Below are 27,926 nucleotides of genomic sequence, written 5' to 3'. Positions count from 1 at the left end.
CATGGGTTATAGGTGATACATCACATTCAAAGACAAGAGCATGAAGCTACAAATACTTGCCATTAGATCCAATAGTTTTCTGTGACTTTATATTTCCATTCTAAAAGTTATGTATTCATATTGTGTGCAATATGTCATACGTAGATATACTGTTAGCTTTTTTTGGTCCAATTTTCCATGTGTAAATACATCCGTTATTGCTAACTACTTGTGTAATAGGACTAAGTGCAATAATACAAGCACTTTAACTTACGAGGCCAAAGGAGATGTGTATTTCCTTCCTTCAGCACTAGTATTATATGCAACAATTTAACACATCTCCATTTGTCTTATGCACTTTAACTACTATGGTCACTTTGTTCCTGATCTGCCCTGATCTTAGGTCATCAACCTGCAGATGGAACCTAGCTTTTGGCTACAATTTTGCACCTTTACATTTTATATGTTTATGAATGTGCATTGGCGACTTCCTATGAGGAGTTTTTATAATACATCTATGAACAAGCTTATTGGTGTGTCTGGTGGGACTGGCGAAAGTTAAGTAGAAATGTGGCCGGTCTCTGTGCAGCCCGGTTGCAAATGCGTCACGGACCGGTGACGGTCCCCGGACCGGTGGTTGGGGACCACTACTCTAAGGTACGCACCTGTGCAATTGCGCCCTGATTTTGCAGGGTTGCTTATAGCAGCAGAGTTGAATGATGCGTGCAAACTCTCATTTTGGCAAAATGAACAAGCACTGTACACCCACACTGACTCACACTCGCTATCATGATGTGTTCAATGGGGTCTTGTAAAATGTGTTATTAATGGGAATTTTGAATAGCCTAAATTAAAAAAAATATAATAATACATAATTTACATACTAGTACTCTGACTTGAAAAGTGTTTGAATGTAAAAAAAAATAAAGGGAAAATATTGGGTACCGGTATATTACTCCGGGCAGCATCAAGAACACTAAAAAACAAGAACATTGAAGGTGGCAATTAATGGGGTGTAGGGGCCCACACCAATACTCTTTCAGGGGGCCCAGAATTCCGAGCAACGGACCTGATGACAACACTAAACACTTCCCTTACAGTGTCAAACTGAACATTATTATATTCATAAAAAGAAAACTCTTTGATGTTGACTCTCCACCTAATGTACTGTAAGCCGTAAGTGTGGCTGGATTCACACTTGCAAACGTGACCTTGCACAAAAGTGTTTACCTCCAGGATAGGTGACAGCCACCAGCACTAGTTCCCCCTGGGAGACGTCCATCCTCTCTGCCACCATCTGCAGCAACTCCTGAGCCACAACCCCAGGATGGGCCATCATACTCAGGTAAGAGTCCATTGTGATGTACACATGACACGGCACTGCAATACAGATAGAACAATACTTATATAGTTTATTCACAGCGCAGTTCCACCACACTACAAACTACAACTACCATAATAAACCATATTTTAATTCACTTTTGTAATCCATTCCTTCTAATCTCAAGCATCCAGAACATTTTATTTGGTCATCATGCTTGTTTGGACTTCCATAGTTAAAAAAAACATGCATTTTAGGTTAATTGGAGACTGTAAACTGTCAATGCGATTGTGAGTGTAAAGGGTTGTGTGTCTGTATGTCTATTGGTGTGGCCCCATGTTGGTGTTTAATATTACTTATTTATTATTATTATGACTCGTGATGGACCCCTACCCCACCCACACAATTTAACTTCACCACCCCACATACAGTATGCTTACATGCACTAATAAATTAACTATTGACTTAATTTGGTTGAAACCTTATTTTAGAACACATGTTAAAAAAAGCATTTGCATTTGCATGTAGCTTGTAATCAAACAAAAAACGTTTTTAACTTTATTTATATAGCACTTTTCATATACAGGCAAGTGGCTAACACAAAGTGCTGTACACAAAAAAGTAGCAGCTCTTTTGACAATAACAAAACAAAAGATGGCATGGCACTCAGGATTGAGGATAAACGCCAGCTTTGAGGCATCCACACTGGAGAATAACTAAAATTACGCCATCTAAAGATCGTATGAAATGTATGTAGAAATAAAATAAAATAACATTATCTAAATAATTATAATAAGTTAATAAAACATAACGTTGAGAGAATGATAGTAGTAATAATAGCAATAAATAAGATACAACATAACTTATTTATTCCGTTTTTAAATTGATTCATCATTTTCAAAAAATGTTTTTTAAATTTTAAATCATTTTTAAAAAGACGTTTTCAGGCCATCTCCATGCTTTCTTCGTGCGGGTATACGTCCACAACCAAAAGTGGATTTTGTAACCTGTAACCTGTTTTGAGAAGGCTTTGTTATAATTGTTATACCAAAAAATACATTGCAAGATTTTTGGATCGAGAATCCTGCTAAATTGGAAAGTGTCTCTGAATCAAATCGGAATTGGATCAAATCGTGAGGTGCCCAAAGATTCCCTCTAATTAATACATTCCTGTATTAGCCCTGTTTTCCAGATCTTCAACAAACTTAAATAGAATATTTTTTGGTCCATGTACCAACCCTCTACCAACTTTAGGTGGAACTATAAATTTAGATTTTTGTGTAATCTCAATATTCTATGTCCCATTTATTGTTTTACTATACTGTGTATAGCACCAATATAGCCCAAGACAAGACTTTATTTTGTAGTTATTAAAAAAAGAAAAAAAAGAAGCCAATAAGTCTTTAAGTACAGTATATACGATCCAATATGTTAATCGGTCAAAAGTACATTTCCTTGCAAATTATTAAATTAATATTAATAAAAAGTCAAAGCAAGAACATTAACGATTTTGAATTTGGCCTGCTGTACTATATATCCAAACATACAAAGACGCATAATGTTTAGGAATTACAGAGCTTTGTCAAAGCAAGTTCCCTCCTGGTTTCAAATGAAATCTACAATTTACCTCTGGTTTTCCTCACTTGCTTTCCAGGAACTGCATGCTGTCTGTCTTCTGTTTTTAACCTAGCAGTTGTCATCAACTAATTTAGCACTTCCCTCAAGATGTTTCCCATCAGTACAACACGTTGCTGCCGTTTGCATTGTTTTCCAGGGGCCCTATCATAACCCAGAAATGTGCATGTCAAACTATGAAGAATTCCTATTGTGCTACTGCTGAGAATATACCTCATTAGAACATGTTTAGGAACAACGTATGACGTGAGGAATTTGTGCATTTGTTTAAGTCTCACCTTCCTTGGTCTCTCTGTTGTGTGTGGCCCTGGACAGAAGGCTGCTCTCTTTCAGGCTCAATTGGTGGAAAAGTGTTTTGCTCTGGAAAAAGGGAAATGCGTAAATTTGGGGAACAGAACAATGTCGAACAAGGCAGGAAACACACAAAAAGAATCTTCCAACATCCAAAAGAGTAAGTACACAATATGCAGGATGGCCTCTTTTTATTACATAATACAAATAAACACTCACCTTTCTTTGAGGGGAATATTCCACCTCCGTTCTGAAAGAAACAAAGAATACATTAAACAATAAAGCACCAACACAGGCCCAAACATCTTTTATTATTTCGCCCTTAAAGTGGATCTTGTGATCTTTTTCTTCAATTTGCATAAATACATCTCCCACGCGGTCTATAATCAAAGTTAAGAGTATGTGCTGGCTTCACTTCATTATTTAAACTCAATGTCAAGGAGGTGAGAGTAGATTGGTTTCTGGATTTTTTTTTAGACCTTTCACTGTGATCTGTTTATTTATTCACAATATATTCTCCTCGGTTTGGTCTGATGGAAGGCTATGATGGATAGCCTTGTGTCTATTTGGCTGCTTTGCATTACAATGGGTGTGTTGGCACAAAGCCTGCCCTAAGGGACCCTACTGGCTTGGCAGTAGCCGTCATAGGCTCATAAAAACATATTGCAATGTATTTCAGTTTCTACCAGAGAAGCAACGCAATCGAGTTGTTAAGCTCTTTGAAACAAACGGCAGGCTTTCTTTTTGCATAGAAGCTAGATTGAGTCACTCTGCACTCCCCCTGTTGCACAAAGCAGCCCAATCTTGTTCTCCCAATGGGCATCATTGTACAAAAAAGGCCATAAATAGTGTAGTATGTCACTTAGTAACACCCACACAAAGTGTACGGCTTTGCACCATCAGGCCGGATCATTTGCAGTGGCTCCTAATGGGCAGCAGGTCAGAAGCTCCCCAGAGAGACTCTGGTTGGAGGCTGGGGTCCACAGGGAGGGGAGGAGGGGTGCAGTCACACATGGTGATGTGTCTGACTCCTGTAGGACCATCACTGTTGGCGTGTCAGTTAATATGATTATCTAAAACAAGAGATGTCCGATAATCTCGGCCTGCCGATATTATCGGCCGATAAATGCGTTGAAATGTAATATCGGAAATTATCGGCATTGTTTTTTTTATTATCGGTATCGTTTTTTGTTTTTTTTATTAAATCAACATAAAAAACACAAGATACACTTAGAATTAGTGCACCAACCCAAAAAACCTCCCTCCCCCATTTACACTCATTCACACAAAAGGGTTGTTTCTTTCTGTTATTAATATTCTGGTTCCTACATTATATATCAATATATATCAATATAGTCTGCAAGGGATACAGTCCGTAAGCACACATGATTGTGCGTGCTGCTGGTCCACTAATAGTACTAACCTTTAACAGTTAATTTTACTAATTTTCATTAATTGCTAGTTTCAATGTAACTGTTTTTATATGGTTTTACTTTTTTTATTCAAGAAAATGTTTTTAATTTATTTATCTTAGTTTATTTTATAACATTTTTTTTAAATTACCTTATCTCCACCATACCTGGTTGTCCAAATTAGGCATAATAATGTGTTAATTCCACGACTGAATATATCGGTTGATATCGGTATCGGTAATTAAAGAGTTGGACAATATCGGAATATCGGATATCGGCAAAAAGCCATTATCGGACATCCCTATCCAAAACTAATCTACACTAAACTTGCTCAAGCCTGGTCATAATTTAAGGACCGACCCTTAAATTTTTGGTGTGGATTTGTTCACATTAGGAGATTATCTTTTAATTTCCCCCTTAATAATGCTGGACATTTAGGTGCATGCAGTAGTAGGTGGCTATCTATAAAATGGGCAATTTCCACAAATCCAGATTTTATTTCACTTTAGATATGTATTCTTTTTTTATGCCGTAAACGGCAGCTTCGCTTTCACAATAGCAATAAACTAAATGGTACCTATTAATAATGCATACATACATTGTGGTATACATTTGGAGCTACTTTTACACGATAAATATGGTCAGGCCATAAAAATACAACATGGCAATTAAAACACACACAAATATATTGCAGGAAATAGGTACACAATGCAGTATATAACAGGGTGCACATGCACATGTATCCACAATAGTAGTCTATGTTTATATGACCAGCAAATAATCATTTGACGAATGTGCAGCTTGTTCCTCGCACATTTTCATGCAGAGAAATGAGATGATGCGATGAGCCGCAGACTACATAGAAGATGAGCTTGGTTATTATCTCGCAAGGACAGAATGTGCCAAAGTGTGGCTAATAAAATTGCTTTCTTGCTTCAGTAACCTGGACTTGTCCCCCAGTCTAATGTGGTATCATCAAAAGGCTTTATCTCCCCCCCAATAAAAAACAAACTAACAAAAAAAAAACCCAATTTGGTAAACCGTTTCTAAAATGTCCTACTTTTGCTCCGTTTGCTGTCCAAGTGTAGACTGCAATACCGCTGACTTTTATGTGTGCAGGTTCTCCCTTTTGGTCAAGATACACAAACATAGGCCACTTCTTTGCCAGATTGTCTTTACTACTGTATTTCAGCATTAAAATCTCCCTGACTTTTATATTTCATGCACAAAAGCTTCTGAACCCTCTGAAAGGACGTATTGATGAGATTTAAAAAGCTCCAAACAGAGAAGAAGCTCTTCCTTTGTGTGGTAAAAGGACACGCTACTTCCAGTCAGAGCTGCAGCACCTCATACTTAGTCAGAAATGATGATTCTGTTTTTGCAGATCATCAGTATGTATTTACGCATTTGTCATTATGCCCTTTTAATACTCACTGTCTGCGATGCAACTGATAGAGCTTCTGCAAGCCTCTCACGTCACCCTCCAAGACAGGGTGCTCATAAAGGTCATCCAGCATGTAGCGGTACAAAGTCTGGAAGGAAACGTCTATTTTTATTACACCCTGTTACACGCTCACGCCCTTTTTTTTGTACATTTGTCCTCTACCTTCATGAACAATTTTACGTGCTCGTCCTCCCTCAGGAAGCCCCTGCAGAGCAGCATCCACTGGGACACCAGGTGCACTACTTTCTGTTTCCTCTCCAGAGCCTCCATGGCTTGCTCCTTCACTCTGCATCGCTTGCAGCAATAAGTGGAGTTGAGTTAAGGCATCAACACAGCCTGACTTCAAATGTACAGTGTAGAAGTCTGACTTAAGGCTTGTTAGCTAGGATGGCAGGGGAATGATAGGGAAAGTTTCTGAAGGATATTGTCCCAGAAGAGCTTGGCACAAATCGCTGGTTGACATGAACACTGGATAGGTCAGCAGAAAGTCGTCCAAAAGTGTGTCTGTAAACACAACACAGACATGTTATTGCAGTTGAAACTTCAAAGGTAAACAACCATATTGTGTTACCTAAATAATTTATTTTTTGTGACGTCACCATCGAAGGGTGCCAGAGATGGAAAGAAAACAAGTGTGATGATAACCACTGAATCAGACATATGAAAGGGTCTGGCTACTCATTACAGTATGAGCAATGCAATTTACTGTTCATTACATACAGAAATATATATTTTTTCAAAGCTGATACAATGTTGCTTATCTTTTACCTAAACCTGGGGTATCCAAAGTGCAGCCTGCAGGGTCATTATCGGCTCACAGGTGTTTTATATTACAACAAAAACGGGTTGAAAAAAAGGGTTATATTGCAAAATGTAGGGAGAAATAGTTGTAGTATTGATAATAGCTGTGACATTTAAAAAAAAAAGTTAACTCATGTGATTATTCACAAATAAATATAGCAATAACCATCCATCCATTTTCTACCGCTTATTTCCTTCGGGGTCGCGATGGGTCGCTGGAGCCTATCTCAGCTGCATTTGGGCGGAAGGCGGGGTACACCCTGGACAAGTCGCCCCCTCATCACAGGGCCAACACAGATAGACAGACAACATTCACACTCACATTCACACACTAGGGCCAATTTAGTGTTGCCAATCAACCTATCCCCAGGTGCATGTCTTTGGAGGTGGGAGGAAGCCGGCGTACCCGAAGGGAACCCACGCAGTCACGGGGAGAACATGCAAACTCCACACAGAAAGATCCCGAGCCCGGGATTGAACCCAGGGCTACTCAGGACCTTTGTATTGTGAGGCAGACGCACAAACCCCTCTAACCACATAAATTATATTGAGTGTTTATGCTCCTGTATCTTTACGGCGAATGGTTACCTGAAACTGGTTGTTATACGGTCAGTGACCAGGTCAATGCATATGTCAGTGCAAAGATGAGTGAGTAGACTCTGAATAGACCTACATTTAAGTAAAACATTTAGAGAATGTGTTGATATGACAGTCTGACAATACAATAGCATTTTTGTCCAAATATGGGGGTCTTTTTGAAGGCAATATAAATTGTGCAAGCAAGTAATAAACTTAATTTAATCATGATTAATCTAAATTCAAACGTGTGATTAATCTGATTCAAAAACTCGTTTGAGAGCACTAATATATTGTATACAACTTCTTGGCAAATTAGATTGTTTTTAGTCTTTTCTACATAATTTTAAATATTAAAACGGTCTCGGCATCCATTGGTGTTTAAGTATATGGCGCTTGGTGGAAATAATTTTGACATCTCTGCATTACCTAAACGGTACATAGAAGCAACCATAACGCTCAGTGTGTTGTTATGCTACACACAGTTAAACAAGCCCAGCAATACCTAGAAAGCACCACTAAGAAACAGTATTACTCTAAAAACCCCTTCCCATTCCTGCTCCATTTTATGTCCAATAGTTTTACTTTATTTTAGTTCCATTAAACAGTGATTACTTGTAACTATGGCATTTAGGAATTAAATGTTACTTAAAACATGGACTGGACACATACAGATTGTATGAGCCTGGAACAAAAGAATCTGTTTTACATGATTTCCTATTTGAACCACTAGGAATTCAACCAACATTTGACTTTTGGGGTTCCACATTGTAACACGACTTTTTAGGTACTGCTGGACCTTTAAAATATTGGCATCAGTATGACTGTAGTTACAGCAAAGAGAGCTCATGTATGAAGTAGAGACATTTCAAAGAAGAGACGTTTCACTAAGGAAAAAGTCCTTCATGCCTGTGATGATGACTTCCAGCAGCCCACTGAGGATTTCTCTCTATTTAGCTCTGCAAGTCCAAACAAGCCTGCACACCAGGCTTATCTTCAATGGCACACGTTGGGCATCTCAGGCTGTAAATGTCGTGATAAGCCAATTGCGTTTACGTGTAAGTTGAGTCATAACAAACTGTAATGAAGTGTCTGAACAGCAATCTGAGCACGCTCAGCTATCATCCTATAATGTACAGAACCCAAAACCAGTGAAGTTGGCACGTTGTGTAAATCGTAAATAAAAACAGAATACAATTGTTTGCAAATCCTTTTCAACTTATATTCAATTGAATACTTAACATCCAAACTAGAAAACGTTCTTATTTTTTGCAAATATTAGCTCATTTGGAATTTGAAGACTGCAACATGTTTCAAAAAAGCTGGCACAAGTGGCAAAAAAGATTGAGAAAGTTGAGAAATGCTCATCAAACACGTATTTGGAACATGCCACAGGTGAACAGGCTAATTGGGAGCAGGTGGGTCCCATGATTGGGTATAAAAGCATATTCCATGAAATGCTCAGTCATTCACAAAAAAGGATGGGGTGAGTGTCACCACTTCGTGAACAAATGCATGAGCAAATTGTCGAACAGTTTAAGAACAACATTTCTCAACGAACTATTGCAAGGAATTTAGGGATTTCTCCATCTACGGTCCGTTATATCATCAAAATGTTCAGAGAATCTAGAGAAATCACTGCACGTAAGCAATGATATTATGTACCTTTGTTTCCTCAGGCAGTACTGCATCAAAAAGCAACATCATTGTGTAAAGGATATCACCACACAGACTCAGGAACATTTCAGAAAACCACTGTCAGTAACTACAATTTGTCGCTACATCTGTAAGTGCAAGTTAAAACTCTACCATGCAAAGCGAAAGCCATTTATCAACAACACCCAGAAACGCAGCCAGCTTTGTTGGGCCAGAGCTCATCGAAGATGGACTGATGAAAAGTGTTCTATGGTCTGAGGAGTCCACATTTCAAATTGCTTTTGGAAACTGTGTACGGAACAAAGAGGAAAAGAACCATCCGGATTGTTAAAGGCGCAAAGTTCAAAAGCCAGCATCTGTGATGGTATGGGGGTGTATTAGTGCCCAAGGCAGGGTTATCTTACACATCTGTGAAGGCACCATTAATGATGAAAGGTTTTGGAGCAACATATGTTGCCATCCCAGCAACGTTATCATGGACGCCCCTGCTTATTTCAGCAAGACAATGCCAAGCCACGTGTTACAGCAGCGTGGCTTCATAGTAAAAAAGTGCGGGTACTAGACTGACCTGCCTGTAGTCCAGACCTGTCTCCCATTGAAAATGTGTGGCGCATTATGAAGCCTAAAATACCACAACGGAGATCCCGGACTGTTTGACAACTTAACCTGTACATCAAGCAAGAATGGGAAAGAATTCCTCAAAAGCTTCAAAAATTGGTCTCCTCAGTTCCCAAACGTTTACTGAGTGTTGTTAAAAGGAAAGGCCATGTAACACAGTGGTAAACATGCCCCTGCGCCACCTTTTTTGCAATGTGTTGCTGCCGTTCAATTCTAAGTTAATGATTATTTGCAAAAAATAAATAATGTTTCTCAGTTTGAACATTAAATATCTTATATTTGCAGTCTATTCAATTGAATCTAAGTTGAAAAGGATTTGCAAATCATTGTATTCTGTTTTTATTTACTAATTACACAAAGTGCCAACTTCACTGGTTTTGGGTTTTGTATTTTCAGCCAATGTAGTGTTTGTGTTGTTTTGCCCGTCTGAAGGTTAGCCCAAGTGTTGCTGTAAATGGATTGCATTACATCTGGTCAAGAAAAGTGATAACAGACAAGACTCAAGTGTTTGCAAATGATTAGCAGATGGAGGTGGTGTTATTTCTGCCAATAACAATATAGGATTAGCAAAAACAAAATATCCTAAAAAAAATTAAGTAATTACTTAAAATGGGATTCATGGATCTTTGAAGGGAGCGGACCCTTGAGGAGCCGTTCTTTCAAAGAGTTGTTCAAAAGACTGGCTCGTTTTTATGTTTTTGTTTAAACATGTTTTAGTTTTTTTAAATCAAGGAATCAGTCACTAGAAACAGAATAAATTAAATTTAAACAAAAATGGCTTTTTTGGTTGGAATTATTAAAAAATGGTGGTTATAATTATAGTTTTTGTCTTAGTTTCATTGTAAACATTATTTTAAGTGTTGCCACATCTACATGCTTTGACAGGGACATCATTATTTAGAGTTGTACCTCACCTTAAAAAACGTTTTAACAATGCAGAAAAATACACAAATAAGTAAGAATATAATTTTTGTATAAATATATATATATGTATATATATATATATATATATATATATATATATATATATATATGTATATATATATATATATATATATATATATATATATATATATATATATATATAAACCTGGAGTTTGAATCGTCATCATTTGTCACCAAAATTCAAAAAACCATCAACAGGATTACCCAAGTATAAAAATAAGTGTTTTCTTTTGGCGATTTTTGTGACAATGATTGAGCAAAAACTGCATATAACTGGAAAGGCTACAGAGTATAAGATCTTAAGAAACATAACATTTTTGTCAACTAGAGTCATACTGAGGCCACAAAAAAGTTTCGAAAGTATATATAAGATCATTAGCACCTTATCTTATCTCATCTCAAAGTATGGAGTCATACTGTATTAATAGTACGGTATATTTAATGGCTTTAGCAGTTGTATTTTACTGTGTCATTAAGCATTGAGTCAAATCTGTGTGTCCTTTCAGATTAATTTCATCATGAGGATAGGTTAATTGGGAACACTAAATTGGCCCTAGTGGGTGAATGTGAGTGTGAATGCTGTCTGTATATCTGTGTTGGCCCTGCGATAAAAGTTAGCGACTTGTCCAGGGTGTACCCAGTCTTTCGCCCGAGTGCAGCTGGGATAGGCTCCAGCACCCCCACCACCCCGAAAAGGACATGCGGCAGAAAATGAATGGATGGATGGATTAATGGATTCACTGTCAATCTACCATGACATTAATCAACCTGACAATCATATTTCTATTTCAATAAGTACACATACAGTTGATCAATTGATTCTCCTATTGACTGAAGCCGCCAACAAGAAGCCTAAAATGCATGGAGTTGTAATCCTTACACTCTGTATTACATACATTGCATGCTGCAAACTGAATTGAGGAATTATTGACTGAGTCTGATCTCAAAATTAATTATTAGTGTTAGTGTAGTGCTTCACATAGCTGCCTTTTTGCTGATTTGGGATTGGCCTTTGAATTAATAATAATAATAACTGGGATTTATATCGCGCTTTTCTAAGTACCCAAAGTCGCTTTACATGTAGAACCCATCAATCATTCACACCTGGTGGTGGTAAGCTACTTTCATAGCCACAGCTGCCCTGGGGTAGACTGACGGAAGCGTGGCTGCAATTTGCGCCAACGGCCCCTCCAATCCATCATTCAATTCACCGGTGTGAGTGGCACCGGGGGCAAAGGGTGAAGTGTCCCGCCCAAGGACACAACGGCAGCGATTTTTGGATGGTAAGAGGCGGGGAGCGAACCTACAACCCTCAGGTTTCTGGCACGGTTGCTCTACCCACTACGCCATGCCGCCCCACTTTACTTGAAATCAACTAGTCCAGTGCAATCATTTTGCTTTTTGACCTAAGCGAGCTGGGATAGGCTCTGGCATCCCTGCAACTGTCAACCGGATAAGAAAAGAAAGATTATCAGCAAGCATGTTATACGGCGAGCAAGTCTGAAAGCATATTGCACATGACTCAGTGGAGATCAATTGTGTCTCCTTTTTTATAGATGTGTGGCTTTTTAACCTTGGGATGTCACGCTCTCTGTAGAGACCTTCACTGCACGACTTGCATGGTCAACTCATGCTCAATGACTCCTCAACAACCCCAGCAACTTACTGTAAAGGTAAATGGTTTTCTTGTCAATGCAAGGAGGGATGACCTTGTTTGAAATGTTCATATTCCAACACTTCTGTGTTGACTCTGATTGTCAAACACATCCCATGAGACAACATTCCGATCAATTTCATTCACCTCCTCATCCAAGCTAGTAAGGACTGCCTGTAAGGATTTTCGCTTGCTTCCATTCCCATGACAACTTGTGATCACCTCCATTTCCCAGGAAAGCATATTGTACAGACATCCTCTCTCTCCATTTCTCTTTCCTCTGTTCCTTTCAGGACTCACCCCCTCCTTACTGTAAATAGTCTCTCCCGACTGCAATCACCATTTCTCATCGAAGCTTTAGCAGCAGAGGGTCTCCTCTTGCTTGGCAACAGTGTGACAATATTATGAGCGTACCTGCAGCCAATGTGGTTGATGCCAGGCGAACGGTGTCTCTGTTTCCATTCCAAAACTACCCAGCCTGCTCTGTGTAAAGAACCATTGCACTTTTGGGGACAGGGAGACGTAAAAGTAGAAAGGAAAGTATGGCATCTTTTGCAGATATGATGATATCATAGAACCTGTTTCAATACAAAAGCTGTAGAGTTGTGTTTGCACTGACCTGACTCTTTGACTTGTGACGCCAGATGGTCCTCTTCAAGCGTCAGGTAGCTCAGCAGGTGATCCAGTATTTTCTCCGGGGTTCCTGACACCACCGTGTACCTGTCAGATACAACAGAGTCAGTGGACGAGTCCTCGTCCATGGAGGACAGCGAGCGGTTGCTGCTCCATTCCTCCTCGCCCTCTGTGCCCTCGTCATCTATGTAGCGGAAGTAGGGCACGTCGAACGTGGGCAGAGTCGGCGGCTCTGTCCGACCGGTACTGTCGCTGCTGCTGCTTCCCTCGGACCCTTCCCCGTCTTCGTCCTCGTCCTCCTCCTGCTCCACTAAGGCTGCGTGCAGCAGCAGCCTCTGATCCCGCAGCATCCTTGCCCCGCACGCCGGCAACGTTACCGCGCTTACTGTTGCATGCCCTGCTCACCCATCCATCCAGAGTCCTGTGTTCAGCTCCCCACCCTCTGTAGTCTACTAAAGCTCCCGAATTAATGTCTCCGGAAGAGTGAGCTCACAGAGTTGTGATGGATGCATGTCTGAATGTGATCCATAGAGAATGATGAGAGGTGGAGTGATGTCAGGAAGAAAAGCGGTATAGTGAGAAAGGGGAAGGCAGGGATTTGTGGAGTGGCTTTACCTCCTCTTCTTTGCCTCCTCCTCCGCCTCTCTCCCTCCTCCCTTCACTGGCGACTGTGACGACATCCTCTGAAGGACCAACACACAGCGACCCCTCTCCAGCACACGGACCGCCTCGTCATTCTGGGCAGGCTGGACAGGAGAGATAGATGGAGGGAGAGAGGGATGGATTGTATTATCACCAAGGAGATACCCCCTCCTCCCTCCTGCTCTGTATATTCTTCCACTAACACAAATCACCACTGATTTCCATCACAATGCTCTGTCAAAGCCTGCACTGTAAATGAAGCCCGATTTCCACAGATCATTCTTCAGCCTCTATCAGTAGGAAGCCATTCAAGGATTAACATAAGTGGCTCATGCATATTTTAATTACTGATTCCTATGTTGGGTATATTAAATTAAAGCTGGTACCTTCAGGTTTAATGGTGCAGTCTCCCACTGTCTTTATACATGTCATTTCTGATTCATATTCATATTTGTCATGCCAGGTGATCCAATCACTTCCTCTGAGAGCCTCAGTAAAGACCGAAAAGGTCATCTCTGTTCCATCTTTAAATCTTCACCAGTAACAGGCAAGTCAAGACCCTCTTTAACATCCTTTCACCAAGCAGTGTGTGTAAGAAGCGCACAGTAACTCAAAAATCCTGTTTATATTTCAACTGAGTTGCATCAGTAGTGATCAATACAAAAGCAATCAATGATGCCCCACAACATGTCTGGAAAAGCACCCAAGAATAAGTTTGTGTATTTGCTCAAGATTATCAACCTTATTGGGCTGCTTTCACAATAACATGTGATCCAGACAGTGAGTTTGCTTACCTAAATCAAAGTACAGTAATTCCTTGTTGATCGCTGTTAATTTGTTCAATTTCTGCGAAGTAAGACTTATTCATTTGACATCAAATACATTCATAGCTAGAGCATGAAAAACTGTTTATGACTTTCTAAAACAGGTTAACATTATTAGAGACCTTAAGACATGAAGTAACACCCTAGGTCTGAGTGACAGACATGTTCGCCAATCCGAATTGTTGATGATCCTCGCGTTTTTTTATCTCTCTCATCAAACAGGGAGAAAAGGTCTCACTCTGTGCATCGTACAACTAACTGAACGCAGTAAACCCTCTTTTCAGTCATCCACAATCTTTGTCTCAGAGGGCAGAGAGCAAGACCGCCAGCTTTACACACACAGGAAGCACAGACAGAGAGCCCTACGACTTGCCAGTGAGAAGTTCTGCAAATTAACAAAAATTGGGAGGAAAAAAAAATATGATTACAAAGCCAAATTACCTGTTGTGGGAATATTTCAGCTTCAAATTAGATGGCAATATGAGCCCATCAACATGGACAAACGAGTAAGAATGTCGTGATGGCAATTGGCAACAAAGAAAAAGACTAGTCCAACCTAGTTTTCCAACTAAGAAAAAAATGCAGTTTAAGATGTTCAGTAATTATTTACGTTAAATCTCTGATTACAGAAATGAGAGTCCATTTTATTTTATTTGGTTTGTTGAATTTTAGGATAACTATGTTTTTTACCTTTCAATTACATTACAACTGTAAACAATTCTACAATAATGACAAAAAAAGTTTTGTACTTTTAAATGGTTACTTGCATTATTATTGTATATTATGATTACATTACATTATAAACACTGTATAGTTTTTTTTGATTATTTCTTCAGTTTAAAGTACTAGTAGAATGGAAAAACAAGTTGCTTCTATATTGAAGCTATTATCATATACATCTGATTTATGACATCAAAAGACTTACAAAATGTGAGTCATTTTGAGGGGTAATTAGCAAGCCAGTCACGTGATCCGCGACATAGAGGTAGGAACCATATATCCCTTGTTAATCATGCAGACTTTGTGAGAGCCAACAACAATTACTTTAAGAACAAATTAAGATCAATAATCTTCTTTTTTTTAGCACGAACACAAGGAGGATGAGCATTAAGTTTTAGAAGCCGAGTGCTAAACGGATTAAGCTTTATTGAAACGATATAGCATCAGCAGCATTGCTAGGTGCTAAACATACAAAGTAACCATAATAAACCATAACAAAACAAACACTTACTGTACAATTTCTACTCTGCTGGGATGCCGACCAATGGGACGCTCACATAACTCTGTTTAGATCAGGTCTATTCAACTGGCGGCCCGCGGGCCACATCCGGCCCGCCAACGCTGTTAATGTGCCCTGCTGAACATCACCCAAATAGGCCTGATGAAATCATTACAACTAGGGTTGATCATGTATGCAGTACCCCCGCCACCATGCAGGGGGCAACAGCAAGGCAGTGAAGCAGTAGTGGGATAAGCAGAAGAAGATACTCATTCAACCCTGGGGAAAAAATCGAAATAAATTGCAAAAATCTGACTTTTAACGACGACTGGACAACAAAATATGAATGTTCTAACCAGAGCAAGTCCTCGAGTCATGGTTTTCTGGTGGACCTTTTAAGCGACAGACACATTAATCCAGACAAGCAGTAACAATGGTAGAAATCCCAGTGTGTGAGCTTCATCACGAAACTTGGTCAAACATATTTGTAAGTAGACATAATTTGTGCATAAATATGTTCAGTTTTTGTATTGTATCGCTAACTTTGTGATGTCTTTTGTATTCATAGTTGTGTTGTATTTATGTTTGAGAGTAACGATCAAACTTCGTCTAATACATGTAGTGCTAAAATTCACAAGGAGAGGGTGACAACGCTAATAGTAATAAGTCACATACAATGTTTGGTGTGTGAATGTTGTGTAATTCCTACATGTGTAAACATTTGTAGTTTTTTTTAATATATTATCATTAAACCTATTTTATTTATGTAAAATACACAATGGATGTTTTACAGTTATGTTTATATTTTCAGTCTTACAAACCTAAATGAAGGAAGAAGTGTAAAGAAATAAAACTAAAGAAGTAAAATAGTTCAAAAGAACAAACATCAATCATCAACAAAAACTAGAGCTTCTTTTTATTCATACTGTTAACTATCTGCACATGCTAGCAACGAGTAGCGAGGGCAAAATAATGAATTTATTGACAGTGCTGTGTAAAAGCCGATTACTTAATTGCAAAGTAAACAGTCTCAAAGAAATATAACCGAGGAGGGCACTTTCTGACGAAACATCCACATTTCGATGCCCGGCCCCATAGCCCTTGGGCTCTTAAAACTGCGGCTCTCTTCATTATGTAGTTGAATAGCCCTGGTTTAGATGAAGAACCAGTCACACTCCTCACAAAGGGTTAAAAAAAATTGCCGTCTTTTTGCCATCTCGGAGGACGTCAAAGTCGACCAGCCTGTCGGTCCATGGCCACATCTGTCTACTACTAGGTGAGAGATGCATACATCATAATCTAGAATTAATTTTTACCAAGTTTGAGACGACGCAGAAGCAGCCGCCGGCTCAGTGTATCAACAATAGCAGCTTAAGCTAGCATTAGCTTAATTCTATCAATGCGCCGCATTATAAGCGGTGTGTTGCCACTTATAATAACAATATCACTCATATTTGGTTAATATTCAGGTCATGACATGTAAACGGAATATTGTTGGCGGTTTTTGGATGTTTTTAAGAGGATTTTAGTCACGCAATAGAGGACCCTCGATTTGTTGACTCAATTGTTAGCTATTTATTTACGAATATGTGTTCTTGTTTTACAAAGGGTTTGTGAATGATAGACAGCACATCTCCTTCCAAGTTTTGCATATTTCCAGCTGACCATTGCAGCACATTATTCAAAATGGCCTTCTGAAATTTTGGCATTTTGTGATGTTTAAACGTTATTTCACATTCTCTGCGGATTTTAAATACAATTGGATATGGTTATTGTTAATGGGTATAGTGAAACATAACTAAGCATATAAAGTCACTTGTATTTCCACTCCACTGGTACTTAAAGAGGCAAAAGCTCTGAGTCTGTCTGCATTAAGCCATTTTTTTTTCAATAAATTACTGCATATTGATCTAATGTATGGCACATTAAGAAAAGAACATGTTGACTGACAGACTAAAAGTAACATGTCTTCCTTAACTTGTTATTTTCCCAGTTTTATGTATTTTTATGTACAAATATAAAAACAATTGCAAATCAAATCGCATCTCAATTTTGGAAAGAAAATTCGCAATATGGTTTGTTCTCAAAGTCGTGCAGCCCTATAACACCCTATAGTGCACTTGTTTACTGCAACAACAAGAAAACTAGGGCGAAAATGTTCTTTAAAAATCGAATCATACTAAAAGTGTTTGCCTATCATTCACAATCCTTATGAGACAAGAAGACAATATGTATTTATTTTTTCGCTTTCTAACATATAACAATTGGCTAGTTCTTGGTGGCTAGCAATGCAGCTAATGGGAGCAATGAATTCAACTTCTGAATCACTTTAAAAATGCATTAAAAAACATCAACAATACTTAATTTACGTTTCGTAAACTGTATGATAACCAAGCTGTAGCGGCATTATTATTGTAAGAGCGAACACTGAGGAACACTTTTTCTAGCATACTAAAACATCGGTGCGCTACGGTATTAGCCGTAAAAGCTAACTACTACAAGCTACAAGCTAGCTTCTACGTCAGCACAAAACGCGTTTGAGTTTGTAATGCACAACATAATGCAATAAGACACCAATCTGTACTGACTTAAAAACATTATCAATCATATTACAGTATCTGTAAAGTATTAGCCCACATTTCATGTTTCTTTATTAAAGTTAAAATGAAGGTACCAATGATTGTCACACACACACGAGGTGTGGCGAAATTTGTCCTCTGCATTTGACCCATCCCCTTGTTCACCCCCTGGGAGGTGACGGGAGCAGTGGGCACCAGCGGTGCCGCGCCCGGGAATGACGTGCTGCGTGTATCATGATCAATTTAAAGTGTGACTCACTGGATGGACAGTTGTCTGTTTGGTTCAGCTTGGCTTCAGGTTCCACATTTTGCAGCTTCGATTCACTCTTAACTCACTCTCTCGACTTCTGTCTGCTTCGACATATCACTCTTCCTTTGTACTGGCTTCTAAAAGCAGTAGTTCATTCCTCCACAAAAGATAAGGTTGTGAGTCCTCATTTGTCCCAAAATAGTCCTCTTCATTGTTTGTTACCGAATCTGCCATGATTAGAACAAACTTGCGTGTTTGTAACAGGAAGGGGTTGTTTCCAGAAGTCAGACGCGTGCTTCTATGAAAACGGAAATAAATGTCCCAAATAATTAATTCCGACAATGATTCAAATTACCAAAATATGGTAAATATTGTACATATTACATATTATTATGAACGTGTCTGTTACTACATTATATAAATATACTTGCAGTGTGTATATAAAACGTTGATGGAGGGTTTTGAAGTTGTTTGAGAGAGCTTTGAAGGCTACAGCAGTGAGTCCCATTAGCCACATATTCCGAGTGTTTTTTTATCATCTTTAAAATCCCCCACCCCCCCAAAAAAAGACATGTGTTCTTGTCTCTCATAATGGTTGTGAACAATAGGAAAAATTCCCAAAGAAGTGCGGTTCCCCTTTAAGCCCTACTATCTCTAACTGGCCTTTTCAGCAACAATGCACTGAAATCCTTATATTTGACTATACAGGCATTATTCTGACACAATTGCTTAATTACATACAGTAAATTAGGTTATGGGATTGTCCTTTTCATTAATGAAAATACCAAAATATTAAACTATTGTCGTGGAACTGTGGACCAGCTCTATACTCTCGGCAGGGTCCTTGAGGGTCCATGGGAGTTTGCCCAACCAGTCTACATGTGCTTTGTGGACTTGGAGAAGACATTCGACCGTGTACCCCGGGAAGTCCTGTGGGGAGTGCTCAGAGAGTATGGGGTAACGGACTGTCTGATTGTGGCGGTCCGCTCCCTGTATGATCAGTGTCAGAGCTTGGTCCGCATTGGCCAGTAAGTCGGACACGTTTCCAGTGAGGGTTGGACTCTGCCAAGGCTGCCCTTTGTCACCGATTCTGTTCATAACTTTTATGGACAAAATTTCTAGGCGCAGTCAGGTCGTTGAGGGTGTCTGGTTTGGTGGCTGCGGGATTAGGTCTCTGCTTTTTGCAGATGATGTGGTCCTGATGGCTTCATCTGGCCAAGATCTTCAGCTCTCACTGGATTGGTTCATAGCCGAGTGTGAAGCGACTGGGATGGGAATCAGCACCTCCAAGTCCGAGTCCATGGTTCTTGCCCGGAAAAGGGTGGAGTGCCATCTCCGGGTTGGGGAGGATATCTTGCCCCAAGTGGAGGGGTTCAAGTACCTCGGAGTCTTGTTCACAAGTGAGGGAAGAGTGGATCGTGAGATCGACAGGCGGATCGGTGCGGCGTCTTCAGTAATGCGGACGCTGTATCGATTCGTTGTGGTGAAGAAGGAGTTGAGCCGGAAGGCAAAGCTGTCAATTTACCGGTCGATCTACGTTCCCATCCTCACCTATGGTCATGAGCTTTGGGTTATGACCGAAAGGACAAGATCACGGGCTAAAGTGGCCGAAATGAGTTTCCTCGCCGGGTGGCGGAGCTCTCCCTTAGAGATAGGGTGAGAAGCTCTGTCATCCGGGAGGAGCTCAAAGTAAAGCCGCTGCTCCTCCACATCGAGAGGAGCCAGATGAGGTGGTTCGGGCATCTGGTCAGGATGCCACCAGAACGCCTCCCGAGGGAGGTGTTTTGGGCACGTCCGACCGGTAGGAGGCCACGGGGAAGACCCAGGACACGTTGGAAAGACTATCTCTCCCGGCTGGCCTGGGAACGCCTCGGGATCCCCCGGGAGGAGCTGGACGAAGTGGCTGGGGAGAGGGAAGTCTGGGCTTCCCTGCTTAGGCTGCTGCCCCCGCGCCCTGGCTTCGGATAAGCGGAAATAGATGGATGGATTAAACTATTGTTTACCCAAACCCCCACAATTTCTTCTAAGGGCAATAATTGTCAAACTGAAACTCACAAAAATGTTATAAGTCTATTTTGATATATATCATTGTTCTGTTCCTTTTTCTAGAAAGTCTAATTATTGGTGGTAACCACTTGGCAATGCCGTATTTGGATCACAGATATCGGCCTTAACGAGGACCTGACTGTACGGTGCACGCGCATGCATTCTACATCGGTTCACCCTTTCAAAGCTCCTCTTCTGAGCCATCAGTCAGTGCAACACTCAGATCTGTGTGTGCAATTAGATATGCAGACAGCATGGACGAGGTTGTGCTTATTCCCCCCATAATTGCCTTTTGTACAGAAGCATCAAGCATAACTTCCAGCCACCTTATCAGTGTTGTATAGTGTGCACATGAATATACAATATTGTGCAATAATCTTGTTCTGATGACATTTAATAGTGATTGTGATAGTGAAAACTGTCTATAGTACACAGGAACAGATGTCGGGGGCAGGTCTTTGCAATGTGGTCTATTTAGTTTTATTTCTTGAATGCATTTTTTATCCAATGGTAAATTGTGTTTTACACACTTGGGAATGATTCTGAAGGTATTTCACTGCAACATTGACTATAAGTATGTATGTGATGAATAAAAGTGTAGTGTAAGGGACAGTCAAAAAAGGTTTTCTGTCTCCTATCAAAACAAGGACACTAGTTAATTTCTTTTAACTGAGTTTGTCATTGTAGCTTCTGGTCAATATGCAAACAAACCTTTCCTCACAATGAATTATTGATCCAGCGGGAGTACACGTACTGAGCCATGTGGTTATTGCAACAGCAATCAGGTCTCTGGAGCAAAATTCCTCGTAATTGGACGGAACTCACATGCCCTTAGATGACCTCGACTTTACTGCTAAAGTCCTCACAAAATGGACTCTTGTCTGTAGAAGAGTACTGTACACACTACTGGAGAGTTATGTGGGAATAAATGCTTTATTGGCTTTCTTTTGGTGCCAAATGCATTCCACTGGCTGGAGGGATCCGTCTGCATGGCTGTGTGATGCTGCAGCAGCACTGGCATGCATGGTATGGAACACCCAAAGGGACCTGGGAGTTGTCAGTCCTGACATAACACACATTGGGTCAAAATTCCTCCTGGGGTTGTGTGGGGAAAGAGATAGCAAAAAAATTCAAACACCATCTTGGTTTTCAAAGAACCATTTGATGTTGACTTAGTTATCCCCCAAAAGTACCTCTGTTCTCATCGGCTTAGCTCTCATCATATCACCAGAATGTGCATGTTATGTAAAGCATGAACATTTGGTCAAACATTTGCACAGGAATTTGCAGTGAAGAGCATGTTATATTAAGAAGTTGCCACATCCAACTAGATGACATATCAAATATAAATCATGCAATGGGAAAAAAACATCCAAAGTAAATAAGATTGAAATTGGTTGCATAACGGTCAGTGCGTTCGACTGAAATAGTCATGCAGTCACCATCTGGGTACTCTAAGCTCTTTGATGCCCAGATTTAGATATGTACAGTATATGAGTAATGTATGCATGAAGCATCATTGGATTACTGTGAACTATTGCATTAACTGAATACTCATCTGCATAATCTCTATATTTCTATGTATGTCAAGTAATTAATAAGGTGTGCACATTACTGCACATGCACATGTAATTGGTAAAGTTCATTTTCCACAATGTCATACAGATTAGCGATGGCATTTCGCAGGCAAAATGTCGCTATATTAAATAACAACAGAGATAAAGAGATTTAGTATCTGAAGAAAAGGTCGGGGACCTGACACACACAACTCCACCCTGAAAGGCTACATAATGTCTGGACACGGTGCTCTGGCCCCCTTGCGTCAATGCTTCCTGCCATTGTTGCACAGTTTAGTACATGGAACCAGGCGGCAGGAAGCTGAGCTCAACGTGAGCTCAATGTGAGCTCAGCCAATCGGAGGCCATCATTTAAAAAGTGCTGATTACTTTTGATATTGTGATGTGGTCATACTTCAGCCAATCTATTTACTATTTGTTCAAAACTCTTTTGAACTCCATTTAATTGGCATGAACAGTAGATGAAACTCACTCACGCTACAGTACACACATCAATAGGGACTGGAGGTCGGCTGTAAAGGCTGACCTCCAAATTTTAACTACACAGTAGACACTCTGGGGGCCTTATACACATGCATGGGGGGTTGGGGTTCGGGAGTACAGCGCACCCCTCATTGCCTCCTCAGTCGGTGCGGGCTGCGGGGACTGCGATCTGGTGGCCTGCCATTCCCGGGTATAGACCTCGCTTAGGGTGCGAGGCTTTTATTAATTTATTATTTTTTATTTTATTTATTTTTTAGTTTTATGTGGCGTCATGCGAGTTTCGCTTCCTGTTGGGCGGGGTCCATGCCCGTGTGGTCCGGCCTTGCGCTGTGGTGTCTGTGTTGGTGACTTGATGCAGTGGCAGCGCGGCCCTCTTGTCTGGTGTGGGTGCTGCGTCTTGTCGTTTGGGCGGTGGTGGGTTTGGTTTGGGGGGGCGTAGTCTTCTGGTGGGGGATGTCTCCTGTTTGCGTGTTGGCGTTCAATAGTGCTATTTATATTGGTATTTGTATTGCTCCATTTGTAGTGTAATGATGCTCATTGTCATTTCTGTGTTAATACTTATTTCACTAACTGCTTCTTTGCTATCACTTTTAATATCATATTTGTACATGTCCTCCTATTTGCTGATGCTGTTCTGTTGTTGTGTTTGTTGTTGTTGTCTCTTTGAAAACTAAGGAAGGAAAATAATTCAAAAGAAGGAACAACAATCCTTTTCAAAAATTTGAGTTTCTTTTCATTCACACTGTTAACTATCTGCACACTCTGGAAACGAGTAACAGGACAGGATAATTAATTTATTGACAGTGCTTTGTGAAGCCGATGTGTTTACTTTGCAATTAAGTAAACGCAGTCTCAAAGAAATATAACCTGCGGAGGCACTTTCTGATGAAACATCCACCATTCGATGTCCGGCCCCTGAGCCCTTGGGCTCTTGAATCTGCGGCCCCTTTCATTATGTAGTTGAATAGCTCTGTTATAAGCGCTAACACAGACAAACTTTTTTTTTAGCGGCGCATTGATAACAGAGAGGTAACTTGCTTGTGCTGCAGAATTGAGCCAGCTGATGTCCTGCTGCTACTGCTGCATCGCGTCTCAGCTTGTCAAAGTTATTCTAGATTGTAAATCATGCCTCTCATCTGAATAATAGGAGGATTTAGCCCTTAATCTACAAGTTCTTCATCTGTGACGTTCAATTTATACCTGGAGACGGAGACAAAGACATGACAATGGAAGACGTCGGCTCTGTACCGAGGATGTCGTTGTGGCTTGTGCAGCCCTTTGAGACACTTGTGATTTAGGGCTATATAAATAAACATTGATTGATTGATTGATTGATTGATTGATTGAAGACAGTTTTTCTTTTAACCCTTTGTGTGAATTTGTATTAATTTTTCATCCAAACAGGAAGACATGAACATCCTATCAGTCATCATCACAGTGAGACTAGACATTTTTTAGCAAGCGATGGTTTCATTATGTTCGTAGTTTGTATTTGTTTTTTTTAGCACTTAGCAATACTGCTACATGATGTTTAGTGTTTCACTAAAGCTAGATCTGTTTGGCACACAGCTTCTAAAACTTGTAGCTCATCCTCCCTATATTCAGGCTCAAAAATATAAGGTTCTGGATCATAATTTTCCCAAAGTAATCGTTGTTGGTGCACACAAAGTCTGCATGATTAGGGTTGTTGTTGGTGGGGAACGGATCAGTGGTTCCAACCTCTACGTCATGGACCACATGACTGGCTTGCTCATTATCTCTTAAAATGGCTCGTGAATCTCTGTGAGATTGATACTATATAGATCATATCAATTTTCTCACAAACTTTGTACGACTTTTGGTGTTATAAATCATATATATATATATATATATATATATATATATATATATATATATACATATATACATATATATACAAAATAATAGCTTAAATATAAAGGCAACTTGTTTTTCCATTCTACTGGTACTTTAATGTCCAAAGAAGTACGTCCACCTCACTGTGACATCACAATGTAGCCAGACTGCAAACATCTCGGACAAAGGCATCCAAAACTGTGTGCAAGCTCACACCAAAATGCATTTACCCTGTGTTTAGACACTTTAGGCATTGTTTAACAAGAGTATCCAACATTGTAACAACATTTATAAGTCATACCACAATGCATACCACATCATGTGTCAAACATGATGGAGGCAGAGTTATGATGACTATTGGAATATGCTGACTGGAGTTTAATGACATTTGCTGACAGAAGTAACAAGATGAATCAACTTAAAACTTTTGAAGGCACATATGTTGAATATTATTTGATGGCTAAGTCAGAGGCCAAGGCATGTGCACAGATAGACCCCTCATGGTGCTTAACCACCTGACCTTTTGCCCTGTATAAATATAATGCCTTTTCTACTAGATCCCAGTTTTTATATACGTATAAGGATAACAAAATTATAATCTCTGGCATCAGTTACCCCAGAATATGTTTTGATATCTGTTGGGGCAAATGTTTGAGTTCCTGTCAAATTTCCTCCCCAAACTGCTCGACTGCATTCACCATCCCCAACGGCCCCCAAACCACCCTCTCCTTCTCAAATAACCCTGAGCCTACTGCACAATACATCTCCTCTAATACTCTGCATCAGGCAGACAGGTAATAACAATATTTGTGAAATCCCTTGACGTTTGTTGCAAGATTAACCACAACATTTGTGCCGCTGAAAATATTGTGAAGTACCGTACTTTTCGGAGTATAAGTCGCTCTGGAGTATAAGTCGCACCAGCCGAATATGCATAATAAAGAAGGAAAAAAACATATGAGTCGCACTGGAGTATAAGTCGCATTTTTGGGGGAAATTTATTTGATAAAACCCAACACCAAGAATAGACATTTGAAAGGCAATTTAAAATAAATAAAGAATAGTGAACAGGCTGAATAAGTGTACGTTATATGACGCATTAATAACCAACTGAGAACGTGCCTGGTATGTTAACGTAACATATTATGGAGTCATTCAAATAACTATAACATATAGTACATGCTATACGTTTACCAAACAATCTGTCACTCCTAATCGCTAAATCCCATGAAATCTTATACGTCTAGTGTCTGACGTTAATGAGCTAAATAATATTATTTTATATTTTACGGTAATGTGTTAATAATTTCACACACAAGTCGCTCCTGAGTATAAGTCGCACCCCCAGCCAAACTATGAAAAAAACTGCGACTTATAGTCCGAAAAATACGGTAACTGATATGATGTGTCCGAAACAAAATAAAAAAACAACTCAAAGCCTCGTCCAGCTGTTTACTGACGTTAATGTTTAATGAAGAGAGAGAGGGCGTTTGTATTTCAATATATGGCAACATTTCCTGGTAAAATGGTAAAATATGTTGTTTTTTTCTTTGCTTTACCAGTAAGCGTCATAACCATTGAGTGGTCCATTCTGATAGGAGAGTGAACAGGCAGGCAAGTCATAAACAGTTTTACTGTTCTATAAATTAGACAAATTTGTTAGTTTTGTTTTAATTAAATTTCTAATTATTGAGATGAAAAGTGACCTAGATGCCTGATGAGATGTATCTGTTGTAGATTATTGGTGTGATGCTGCTTATGTTTCAACTCTGTCATGAAACAGTGAAAACATTTTTGTGTTAATATAAGTTTGTATTCATTGCAATATAAGTTGAAAGTATCCTGCAGCGATGTGTATCACAATAGTTACAGTTGTATGATACATTTTCCTGATGAGTGCCCTTTTTTCTGGCTTGAGCACCTTAACCCCAAAAATGTCTATGCACGTGCCTGCAGAAGCCTGATATCAAGCCAATACAGCATGCATTTCGTGTAGCGAAGACAAAAGTAAGGGCCTGGCAAAGCCGCAAGTGAAGGCTTGGCAAAGCATCTCCAGGGAGGAAAGTCAATATTTGGTCATGTCTACGGTTTTTAGGCCTTGGGCTGTCAAAGACTTCAAATATTATCCATCCAAGTATTAAATATCATAGTGACGTTTCCAATTACGTAAAGCCAATTATATTTATTCAGCAAAAATTCACAGTAAAGACTATCTCCTGGAACTTCACATATAGAGCAGGTCTAGAACCACACCTCTCATACATACCATGTGAAATATGTCAATTGTCCAAAGAAACTTCTTGTGAAAATTTGTCCAAATGCATCGGTACCTGACTGGATGTTGTAATTTTTCATTTGTGAATGTCCTTGCAATGTCTCTAATTATTTGCCTATTGAATTGTGATAACATAATAATATTACCATAGTATTTATTGTTAATCTGCTACCATCATCCCTTGATGATTATGCAGCTATCATATCTCATTTGTTTGCTTCACACTCTTAACATCAATTTAGACAAGCGCATCATCACTCATGCTGCAACATTACACATTCCATCTAAGCCTAGATTTAAAATGGACTTAATGAGTAATGCTATAATGACATCATTAGACTGATAGGAATATATTCTCATTTCACACACATTTCTGTTGTTTACAAAGCTTGCCAAAGTAGCTGAATTGTCTGTGTTGCTCACCTCAGTTGTCCTCTCCGGGGCCTTGCTGTGATTCTGCAAGAAGCGGCAGCCGTCCTTAGCCAGTCTCTGGACCATCCCTAGCTTGGACAAATCCTCCTTATCGTGCAGGATGCACATGCTGCCCGGCGACAGTGTAGGGGACACAGAGAACACGTACCTCAGACCACAGTCCCACGACATCACTGCCTTCCCAACCAGGACAGAAAAGAGCAAAGCCGATGACTAGGAGCTGCTTTGCAAGGAGGTGAGCTGCTTTAAAATGAGCTTTAGGTGCAGGCTTTTGACTGTCAGTGGTGCCTAAGTCAATCTAAGTTTGTCTTTGTAGGGGAGAATCCCATGGAAGCCAGGTTAGGTATGAGAGTGAATGACAAAACTCCCTCTCGCTCAAGCTTTTCCTTTCACTACATCCAGTAGGGAGGGGAGGGAGTTGGGAAACAGGGCAGGTTCAGGAAACATCTGGCTAGCCAAACTGACCCAAAAAGGAAGTTTGAAAATCTCCTGAATGCGGGAGGGCGTCTCGATTCAGGAGTGGGCAGGGCACATTGTACTGGAAGGTCACCCTCGAAAACTTTGTTCAGTTGGGCAAACAATACACTAAGCAAATGTCACACATGATTTAAAATGTGTGCATGTCACAGATTAGCTACAGTAGGATTATATTGGCCCTAAAGTCATTATTCCATAAAGCAGGCAGACGCTTTCTTGATTAATGCATACTTTTTTGTGATGAATTCATGTTTTTTGTGTTTTATAGTAAATATATGTGTGGTACAGTATAAAATCCAGTGA

The 27,926-nt window shown here is 39.8% G+C and overlaps 1 protein-coding gene across 3 annotated transcripts in view; it reads right to left on the bottom strand.

Annotated features, from left to right (window-relative positions):
- LOC133600181 (rap guanine nucleotide exchange factor 5-like) overlaps positions 1 to 27,478 on the bottom strand; it is a 41,364-nt gene extending 13,886 nt beyond the window's left edge. For 2 of the 3 annotated variants that reach the window (XM_061953069.1, XM_061953074.1), the window contains exons 1-9: positions 27,138 to 27,478; positions 13,581 to 13,711; positions 12,952 to 13,052; positions 6,508 to 6,586; positions 6,245 to 6,389; positions 6,073 to 6,170; positions 3,446 to 3,476; positions 3,214 to 3,295; positions 1,210 to 1,359 (exon numbers count right to left, since the gene is read on the bottom strand). In XM_061953069.1, the coding sequence (XP_061809053.1) occupies positions 1,210 to 1,359; positions 3,214 to 3,295; positions 3,446 to 3,476; positions 6,073 to 6,170; positions 6,245 to 6,389; positions 6,508 to 6,586; positions 12,952 to 13,052; positions 13,581 to 13,711; positions 27,138 to 27,317 (997 nt within the window). In that variant the 5' untranslated portion in view covers positions 27,318 to 27,478. Of the gene's footprint in view, positions 1 to 1,209; positions 1,360 to 3,213; positions 3,296 to 3,445; positions 3,477 to 6,072; positions 6,171 to 6,244; positions 6,390 to 6,507; positions 6,587 to 12,951; positions 13,521 to 13,580; positions 13,712 to 27,137 lie in introns of those variants that run through there. The other variant, XM_061953083.1, reaches the window with a different exon arrangement.
- Between the last annotated feature and the right edge of the window lie 448 nt (positions 27,479 to 27,926).

This window comes from Nerophis lumbriciformis, linkage group LG04, assembly GCF_033978685.3.
Source record: "Nerophis lumbriciformis linkage group LG04, RoL_Nlum_v2.1, whole genome shotgun sequence".
NCBI classification, from domain to species: domain Eukaryota; kingdom Metazoa; phylum Chordata; class Actinopteri; order Syngnathiformes; family Syngnathidae; genus Nerophis; species Nerophis lumbriciformis.
This window is presented reverse-complemented; position numbering and strand designations above follow the sequence as displayed.